Genomic DNA, 10,746 nt, shown 5'->3' on the forward strand with positions numbered 1-10,746 from the left:
CTCTCTCACACACACACACACATTGAGACAGTTAATTTATATTAAAAAAATCCTTTAATTATAAACTTTGCTTGGCATGGGGTCAAAGCATTTAGGTCTGTCACTACTCAGCAGCATAGAGTATCTGGCTGCAGAGGATGCAGACCCGTCTTTACTGGAAGTTTGTTCTGTGTCCTTGCCCTAATACAGGGTGTTTAGTCTAAACTTTCCCTGTGCACTAAAACTTTTGTCCATCTATTAGTTTAGATGCTCCTGAGTGACCTTTCCATGCTGCATTCTGGTCTCTATATCAGCTTTCTACGGTGGACCACCTAGAGCTGAGAGCGAGGCCTTCATCCACTCTGGGGATGTGGCTGAGGGTGTTCCATCATACGTTCTCTTTAACAAACACAACCAGGAGATAATTCTTATTCTTTGTTACATGTGAAAAATACTACTTCACCAGAATACAGTACTTTAATTTTCATTTTGTTGACACTACAATTTTGTAACTGACTTTTTACTTTTTGCTTTGATAATCCAGAAGCTCAAAGTCAAAATTATGGGTTATGACTAACACTTAATATAATCTCAATTTATTTCTTGTGTTACTTGTATCACAGACATAATTATTTTCCACATTGGTTTGACTTTCTCATTTGAGGGTCCTATCACTTTGCGCATTGTAATTTTCTAAGTTACCTCAAAACTTTTATAAAAATGGTAGATATATAACTATGCATGGAACTATAGTACTTATAACATGCTATTGTTATTTTTTATCTCCTATTTATTTATTTATTTATTTATTTATGGTACTGGGGATTGAACTCAGTACCTTGTGCTTGCCAGGCAGTTATTCTACTGAACTATCTCCCTGCTCTTTCTCTTGTATTGGACTATGATAATTTTGAAGGCCATCACTTTACTTTACACCCACAATGTCTAGCATAGCCTTTGGGTTATTTTTACTAGTATTAGTATCTACCAAATCCTAGATCTGAGTTAGGCACTGAACTAAGCCACTTGAAACTATAGCTTGCTTAACGTTTACTAAATGTTGGCCTCTAGAGGGAGCTCTAGTCTTCTCTGACTTCCACTCCCTGCACCCTCCAACTCTGAGTATAGGAGTCACAGACACTTTTTGGTCTTTTTTTCTCCTTATTTTCTTTTTTGGTACTAGGAATCGAACTTAGGGCCTCATTCTTGCCAGGCAGGTCCTGCACCGCTGAGCCACATCCCTGGCTCAACAGAGACACTTTTTATAACACTTAGTATTTCTATTCATTATGTCTGTCTCTGTCTCTCTGTCTCTGTCTCTCTGTCTATCTCAGCTTTTAGGAATCTTTTCCCCTTTCTCTCACAAAATGGCTATTTGTAGCAGCTATTTCTTGGGGGGTGGGGCAGGGAGATAGCTCAGTAGAGTAAGTGCTTGCTTGGCAAGCACAAGGTCCTGAGTTCAATCCCTGGTTAAAAAAAAAAAGCAGCCACTTTTTTTTTACTCTGAGTATGTGATGTTTCTGCGTTCACAGAATCCCTCAGATCAGCAAAACTTGATCAGTTGCTCTAGCAACAGGATTCAACACTCCACCCTTTTCTGCCCTTTCTCGGGAGCCTACTGCCCAGGAGCTGATGTTCTCAGTGTGAAATAAGCTCTTCCCCGGGATGCACGGCTGATGAGAGACCAGAAGCAAAGCTCTGGGATGCTTCTGGTGCCCACAGTCATGGATCACAGCTTCGAGTATGCAGCAGGCCTGCGGGGAAGGCACCTGTGCTAAGTAGATTTCTACCTCTCATTTTTCTTTCTATATTTTTTAAAGGCAATCTTGAAAAAGTCAATAATCAGGAAGTAGCTATGCTTTGCTACATAACAACTTCTGAATGACTAGAATACAACTGGACTCTTGACTTATACCAAATTTTTAAGTAAACGTTTTACTTTCTATGAAATTTTTCTTTCGAGGACTTTTTAAAATGACCTTTTGTAAACTGCCACAAATCTGAATGATTAAAAAAAAATTTTAAAAAACCCCTTTATAAATGAGTAACAGTAACAGGGTATTCTACAAGAGGGGGAAAATGCCGTTGCACAGACAGCTAATCTGGGGGCTTCTCTATGGAGGACCAGCGGTAGAAACTTGAAAATAATGGCAGGCTTGATGCAGTTCAGGATTTTTAGCAGGACATTACTTTCAATAGGTGAAGGCTATATCATGCACTAACATTACAGAAGGGACTTCAGGCCCAAGCTAGACATTATGGCTAAGCATTAAAACTACTTGGGCCAGCCAGATAGTTTAGCAGATTAAAGTGCCTGCTTGGGCAGATACAGGGATCTGGTTCTTAACAGAAAGTAGTAGTAGTATATTTTTCATGTAAAATAACTAGGATTTTTGTAAAAACATTAGAATCTGAGCAAATAATAGTATTTGGAAGAAGACTTCATTAGTTTGAATTAAGGTGATGGAAATTTTCATTTGTCCTTTTATTGAGGAACAAATACATGTGATTTCCTGCCTTAAGAACATTTCCTCTGTCCACCCTGAGATTCTTTTAGATATATTTAGCTAACATTTGCCAAAGGGTTCTGTATGATACGTTCCTTGTACTCAAGTCACAAGGAACAATCTCGAGTATCCTACTAGATATCCTGGAGAAAAAATTTCCACAGCCCACCCCAACACACACTCCAACCCATGGCCCAAGCTGTGTCCACACTCAGCCCAGGGAAAGTGTGGACAGTACCTCATGTGGGATTTCACATCTAGCAGCTCCAGGGCAGTGACCCGCGGCTCCCCAGCCAGGTTTTGCAAGATCTTCAGCCTTGGCCCACAGTGCTTATAGAATTCTGTGCAAATATTCAAGAGGGATTCCCTTGGTCTTCTAAATTCTTCCCGAGCAATACGTTCATCCAGCTCCTCTCTGGGCAGTCCTTGCCCTTCCTCCAATAAGTGAAGGTTTTCCCTGGGAAAACAAAAAAAATCAATGAGGGTCTGAAAAGATGGGCACATTTCTTGCTTTTTTAAAAAAATTTTATGTATTTGGTACAGGGTCTCACTACGCAGCTTGGACTTGTAGTGATCCTCCTGTTTTCAGTCTCTCCAGTGCTGGGATTACAGCCCGGACTCAGTTGCTGGCTCAGAGTGCCCCGGGGGAGGGCTGGTGTGGCATGCGGGACTAGGGATCGAACCCTGGTCCCTTCACTTACCAAAACAGGTGCTTAGTCCACTGAGCTATCTCTCTGGCCTGGTGGGCACATTTCAATTATGAGAAGAATGTAAAGACAATCACAAGATTGCTCCTGAGTTAAGGAGGCCGTAGGTTGAGGCAGGTGAGCCTCATCTGAAGGACCAAGTTGACCAGTAGAAAAGACTGTCATCCCAAGTTGGAATGACTTGCTATTCAAGTGCATTGAATACATCCAGCGGAACTCTACCCAGATCACAGGTCAGAACTGCTGTGCAATTTGAGCAGGACTTTCTGTACCTGATGAAGTGCAGTTTGGCTCCTGGTTCCTGGTACCTAGGAGTCAGAAAAAACAGAATGTGTGAATCTCAGGGCCACAGTGTCCCTCTCCTGAGGCTTCTTATATAATTTTTCTTGAAAAGCCATTGATGATGTATTTTGATAAACATCAACATACACATATTAACCCTAAAATATGAAATCTTTATCTTTCACTTAGCTACCGCATACAAAGCAATTAGAGTTGCTATGAAAGCCATCTCATTGCCACACACTTTATTTAGTTATTTATTTATTTAGTACAGGGTCGACAGGGTCTACAGGATCTCACTACGTAGATTGGACTCGTAGTGATTCTTCTGTTTACAGCCTCCCAAGTGCTGGGGTTACAGGCACGTACAACCACACCCTGTTTCAATGGCTGTCTCAGCATGCCCCAGGGGTGGGGCTGGCACAGCACACCAGGGATCAAACCCCGGCCGCTGTGCTCTGCCTAAGCAGGCGCTTTAGTCCACTGAGCTATCTGGCTGGCCCTTCATTGCTACACACTTTACTTTTTTTTTTTTTTTTTTGTGGAACTGGGGATTGAACTCAGGCCCTTGCACTTGCCTAGGAAGCGCTTATTCCATTGAGCCATCTCCCCGGCCCCTACACACTTTAAATAAAGAAAAATACACAAGACTCCCAAAATAAACTCTTCAAAGCAGAGACATTTTTGAAAACTTTGAATTCTCAGGTATTATTTTATTTATTTATTTATTTATTTGCGGTACTGGGGATTGAACTTAGGACTTTGCGCTTGCCAGGCTGGCACTTGCGCCTCTGAGGTATATCCCCAGCCCCTCTCAGGTATTATTTTAACACCATGTTCTTTGGTTCAGGTGATCAGAGGAAGAAATATGGCTGCCTTCCTTAAGTGCTGAAGACCTACTGCGTTGCGCGATTAATCAGTACTCAGCATGAGAAGACTTCTGCACTCACCGAGTCCTTGAACTTAACTCAGTACACACAGAGAAGTCTCCCTATCACTTAGATGGTAGCATCTTCTCTTAATGTAAGAAGTTAATTTATGAATCAATGATCAAGTAATTTATAGTTCGGTTTGAATTTATTTTTGCCTCTTTTTAATGACTACATATGAGGAGAAGTTTACATAAATAATAATATATGCTTCAAATATGCTTCCGAGAGAGCAGAAAATCATTTAGTTTTTCCTTGCTAACTATTCCCTACTAGGAAAAAAGAACTGTGAGCTCCTTGCTAACTACTCCTTACTAGGAAAAGAGAACTGTGTCTTAAGCCGACTGTGGGCTTGCGCTATCTTAAATCTTCCTTAGAGGGAGAAGGTAATTTCACTTCTTTTGTGTCTTGGAATATTTAGACATTCCCACAGATAGAAGGAAGTAGGTAGAGCATTAACTAGCATAGTCGGTGTCTGAGTTACACCCAAACGAGGGAAGGAGCTCAAGCATGCAGTCATCAAAGCATGGTCTGAGGCCCAAAGCCAAAGTGTGGTTAGAACGTCTACAAAACATCAAGGCCAGGGATGAAAATCTACTATTATTATGACGTCATTTGCCTTTCCGGGAGGCAAATGAAATGACACTGGAACAATTCAGAACCCACCTAGCATGGCAGTGCAAACAAGCCAACACAAATACCCATTCCAAATTGTGGTTTGGGTTTCTCTTTAACAAATTAAAAAAAAATCCTTGATTTTCTTGTAACTCAATACTCATCTGTGTTTCTTTTCATTGGAATAGTTCACACTTCACATTGACTATTTTCAGGATTCCTTTCATTCCCAATAACTGAAATTCAGGTTGTAGGAAACTGAGAGAGCACAGGAAAAAAAGAAGTGGTGAATTACCTGGTGTTCACCCCAGACGACATGGTGTGATTGGCTGTGGTGGTCCCCTTATGCCCTTGATCACACCTGCTCATTTGCGGGGCTGTCATGGGCCTGCAATGATAATTGCCAGAACAAAACAGCAATGACAATCTGGACGTGGAGATGCACACCCATAATCCCAGCGCTTCAAAGGCTAAGATAAGAGAATCACCACAAGCTCAAGCCCAGCCTAGGCTACATCATGAATTCACGGCCAGCTTGAACTATATAGCAAGACCCTGTCTCAAAAACAAATCAAAATCAAACAAAGAAACAAAACAGAAAAACAGACATATTATGAAATCTTCATGCTACTGAAGCTCATGTACCTTTTATGTTAGGTTTAGAGTCTTCAAAGGACAGACGACCTTCGGGCTTCCCTGCTCCATGTTTCCCCTTTGCTTGGGCAGGCCCTGTATTGGCCATGCTAATTCCCATAGTGGTGTAAGCCCATCATTATTTAGATTGTTGGATTTCCTGGTTCTGAGTGTTAAACTACAGTCTTCAAATAAGATACATGATCAAGCTCCTATGACTGCTGATCGAGAGTTCAGAGCCCATTCTTCAGTTCTGTAGGTGTCAGCCAGCAAGTAAACTTTCAATAATCCCATGGATTATTCTCTCCCCACGTGGCAAGCAAAATTCAATGACGGCTTCCAAGACTGGCTGCCAGGTGTCACTGCAGTGATTATGTCACGTTTCAAGCAAATCATGGCGAAGGGAGGTTATTTGGACAGCCTTAGTCTGCTCACAGCAGCCTTTACAACAGTGTTCCTCTGGCTGGGATGAAGATCTTAAGGGTGAGAAGGATTCCAGGTGCCCCTGCTGGCTGGCAGGACAGGAGGGCTGTGTGAGAGGAACTTACAGGCCTTCTACCTGCAGAGGTGACACCTCTGAGGGCCTATAAGGAAATGAGACTTCAGGCCAGAGTTGTGTGAAGCTGAATTTGCCCCAAAACCTGAATGAACTTGGAATGAGATTCCTGCCCAGTACAGTATGTAGGGTAAGAGCTCGGAGTGACCAGTGCTTTGATTTCGATCCTGGGAGACGTGAGCAGAGAACCCAGCTCCCCCTATCTGGACCTCTGGCCTACAGAACTCTGAGATGATAAATGGGTTGTGTTTTAAGTCTTCAAGTTTGTGGTTATATGTTAGAAAACAGTAGAAAATGAACCCATAGGATGTTTCATAACACCTATAGACCTTCTGAATTTCTCTTTTCATGAGATAAAGAAATTAGGAGTAGGGAAGTGAATGGGGATTCTTGTCTCCTTTTAGTAAAAGCGATAAGGCTTTTTTGTTATTTTATTTTATTTAAAAATCTTTTATTTATTTATTTGCCATAGGGTCTTACTATGCAGCTCAAACTTCGAGTGATCCTCCTGTCTCAGCCTCCCCAGTGCTGGGATTACAGACCTGCACTACCATGCCTTGTTTCCACAGCTGGGGCCAGCATGGCACACAGTACTGTGGACTGAACCCATGTCCTTGTGCTTGCGTGGCCAGCACTTAGACTACAGGGCCCTCTCTCCAGCCCTATTTTGTTTTAACTATTGCCAACCAAAAAGTCTTTTACTCTACAAAAAGAACATTAAATGCTGTGGAATATGTAGAGCCACAGAATTTCAAATACCAGAGCAGAGCTTCTTCCATAATTCCTTATGGCACTTTGGATAAATCAATTTTGGATAAATGAATTGACATCCTCCTAAAAGGGATAGGAAAGAGGAAAGAGCTAACAGTATGTAACATAAGGAGACATAACTAAAGTAGTATTTGTGAAAAATGGATACCTTTTCTGTAGCTGCAGGAAGGGGCTAGTCAAAGGGTACAAATGGAAGTGTGTAGAGTGAGTGCAAACGACCTGCATATCTTTAGGATGTTCTCCTCCTGGACTTTAACAAAACTGTCAGCAAAGTTTCCAATGAGAAACAACTGGGGACTATTTCTCACTGGAAGAGGCGATTTGTTGTGACTTCCTGATCTGCCTGTTCCACACTTACTCTCCTTTGGTGCGTATGAACATTTGAAGGTGATCCTCTGCATGAGGCCCGTGGGTTTCATTCTGCTTGCTCAGGCAGGCATGTGGCTCATGCCTAGGAAGGCGACGTGCCCTGAAGTTCATGAACAACAATCCTGCTCACTCTCATTTGCTGGGGTTGGGGAATTTGGCATCTTTTGTGGCAGATGAGGAAGGAAAATAATAAACAGAATTTTGGGCTAAGTATATGATACTCTCCACTGGACACGTGACATAGCAGAATGCAATGCAGGGGCAGAGAAACAAGCCCAGGAAGAGGATTTCCCCACTCCCACCTGTGACGGGTCTGTCCTCCTAAGTTCAAAGGGATGGAGAAGGAAAGCGAATCATCTGCTGAGTGTCCTGCATCCTGCCTCCCTGCTTGCTCCATCTTCTGTACCATCCAGAGACTCTACTTGCTTCATCCTTACTGCATGGCAGCTCAGTCAGCTCTTCGTAGTCTACATCCAAAACAGTATGATGGAACTAACTTCTTTGACTACATTTAGGGCTGAACTCTTGTGCCAACTTATACTTCCATTCCCAAATCACTTAACCCTCTCGGCAGTATTTTGTCCTAGTTCACAAAAGCTATGTTAATCCTACTATTAGAATAACAGCCTGCAGTCTGTATGTGTTATTTAGTTTCTACAATTATAGTGTAAAGCCATAACTTCATGAAAATAAAATAATAAAAATTTAGTTGGATTTGCAGAAATTTGACATCTCATAAAATCATAAGCTACTAAAAGAGGTGGCTCACATTTTCATGTTCCCTAACTTGGCTCTTTTACAAATGACTTGTCTTCCAGTGGGTTCAAGCTGTCACCCAGCTCAGCTACATGCAATTGTGTTTAATGATCACAGTAGGGATATTATTATTACCACAGCTATTACTATTCAGAACACTTAGTACTGTCCACTCAGGGACTGTTAACTTGGGGGCTTCTTGAAGTTAGGACAGCAAGAGGATGAGTAGGTGTCTATAAAGGCACCTATAAATAAAGGAATCTATAAATAAAGACAGGCTTTTAGAGATTGTAAGCCTTACCGTACTGGGCTTCATCTTTTCAGTGGACACATGAGGCTTAAGGCTGTGATATTTCTGCCAGTGGGATTACCTGGTGAGCACCTCCACGCTATACAAAAGGGCCTGCAGGGATGTGGCCAGAGCAGCCATGGCAGCGATCTCCTCCCGGGCAGCAGGTACGGTCTCTACCTGGGACGTCAGCCTCTTCAGCTTTTGCAGGTAACATGGAACTAAAGCTTCCAAGACCATCAGCATCTGAAGACTTCAAACAATAGAAAGAAAAGCAAGTTACACATTCCATTCCACTTTTGTGGACGGCATCATATTTAAGAGTACAAAGAAAGTCCCAAAAGTGCCTGGCATGGTGGCACACATCTGTAACCACAGCACTCTGGAGGCTGAGCAGAAGGATCACCTTGTGTTTGAGGCCAGCCTGGGCTCCTTAGTGAGGTCAAGGTCAGCCTGAAGTATAGTACATAGGGAGATCCTGTCTCAAAAAACCAAACAGAATAAAAGGTCCCTATAGAGAAAAGGAGCTCTAAGTTCCCTTCCAAACCCACGCAAGTCAAGAACAGTTAAATCTGCTGGAAATGTTGGTCACAGTTAATTAACTAATTAACCAACTGCTGGTAGATAGTGAATTCTGTCATAAAGAAATACGTGATCTGGTTGGGGGGGTTGGCCATTGAAATAAGTAGCTGAAAGAACAGCAGTGAAAACTGATGTAGCTTCACAGTATGTCGGAAGGAACAGGCTTCAGAATCCACAACAAGGCTTCTATTCAGGAACTTGTTGAGTGTAATTTTTGTAGCTGAAACATTTCCAAGATAACAAAAGACCTTTTTGAAGGAGGTAGGCTTCCTAACGCCCAGCGACGCAGTACCCGAGTCTGCAGGAGCTGCCTGTGATGTGGGCTGGCAGTGCCCTCTTGCTGTAGCTGCTGGACCCCACTCGTTCACAGCGCCCACATTCAGTGTGGTATCGAGGTGCCTGAGAACGTCATCTCAAAGGGGAGATGGAAATTCAGTAGTATTAGTAGGTAGGCTTTGTCCTCTAAAATCATAAGGACATAACTCCAACATAAATTGGAGTTGGGAGAGCCTCCTAATTGAGTTTAGAGTTGTGGGTTCCAGAAAACAACATTGATGGGCTGATGTTCTGGAAAAACCCAAACCTGAAGCACAACTTTGTTTATTTTCCTTCAACAGATACCAGTGAGTCTTGCTTTATCAGTACTGAGCACTGCTTTCTGATAGCATAGCTCTGCCCAGAATACGTGCTGTACCAGCAGGGAATGGCAGTTTTTAGGAACTGACAGGCCTTGAGTCAAGGCTATGACTCCAGAGTCTTACTACCTCTCTGACAACCTGAAAAGGGAGGCAAGAAGCCAGTTGTGGGCCTGCATAAGAAAGGAACTTGCTGCAGACTCACTGCCATACTGGAAAGCCTGGAAGAAAATTAAAAAAAAAAACCAACAACTTATTGAAGGTGGCAGACAGACACTGTGGCTATGAGGTACTTTTTGCTAGCACCAGGTTTCTGGAGAAGACAAAGCTTATTCAGCTGACTTAGATGTTAGGCAGCACTTTTCTCCTCTAGGCATTTGCCAGTTTGTAAATAACATACGCTGCTGGTTGGAATAAAAAAGGACCCAATGACTTTGGAAACCTGTTTGGTAGTATCCACTAGAGCAAAGCATATACCTGCTCCAAGACCCAGGAAACATTTCTACCCACAGAAATGCAAGCCAGACACATGTGAGCATAAAAACATTCACTGCACATTATTTGAGATAGTTTCAAACAACAAAAATATCTGCCAAGAAGAAATAAACATATTTTAATATCTACAATGGAATATTATAAATGAGTAAAAAGCCACAATTGTGCATAATTACATTGGTGAATCTCACAAAATAATATTGAGTAACACAAGTCAGTTATTAAAAGTACTGATTATACTACTTCACTGAAATAGAATTCTGAAACAGGAAACTTCTGGGGAGATAGCTCAGTAGAATAAGTGCTTGCTTGGCAAGAGCAAGGGCCTGAGTTCAATCCCTGGTTTGGCCAAAACAAAACAAAACAAAACAAACAAAGAAACAGGAAACAAATTTATCATGTGGGAAATAAGTATAGTGACTCCTCTGACTTTTTTGAGTGATGGTTCTCTAGATGTGATAGATTTATCAACATTTTTTCAATTGTATAATTATGATTTTAGGGCTGGCCAAATAGCTTAGTGAATTAAAGTGCCTGCAAGCGGGTGCAGTGGCCGGGGTTCCATCCCTGGCCTGCTGTGCTGGCCCGCGGCATGCTGAGACTGCAATTGAGACTGAGCGTGGTGGCACGCGCCTGTAATC

The 10,746-nt window shown here is 42.2% G+C and overlaps 1 protein-coding gene across 1 annotated transcript in view; it reads right to left on the reverse strand.

The window, feature by feature from the left end:
- Positions 1 to 10,746, reverse strand: part of Unc80 (unc-80 homolog, NALCN channel complex subunit) — a 270,597-nt gene that overhangs the window by 38,453 nt on the left and 221,398 nt on the right. Inside the window, exons 46-49 of the mRNA XM_004626714.2 lie at positions 8,476 to 8,646; positions 5,315 to 5,407; positions 3,466 to 3,501; positions 2,725 to 2,943 (exon numbers count right to left, since the gene is read on the reverse strand). Coding sequence (XP_004626771.1) covers positions 2,725 to 2,943; positions 3,466 to 3,501; positions 5,315 to 5,407; positions 8,476 to 8,646 — 519 coding nt within the window. The remainder of the gene's footprint in view (positions 1 to 2,724; positions 2,944 to 3,465; positions 3,502 to 5,314; positions 5,408 to 8,475; positions 8,647 to 10,746) is intronic.

This window comes from Octodon degus, unplaced genomic scaffold, assembly GCF_000260255.1.
Source record: "Octodon degus isolate 3935 unplaced genomic scaffold, OctDeg1.0 scaffold00016, whole genome shotgun sequence".
NCBI classification, from domain to species: domain Eukaryota; kingdom Metazoa; phylum Chordata; class Mammalia; order Rodentia; family Octodontidae; genus Octodon; species Octodon degus.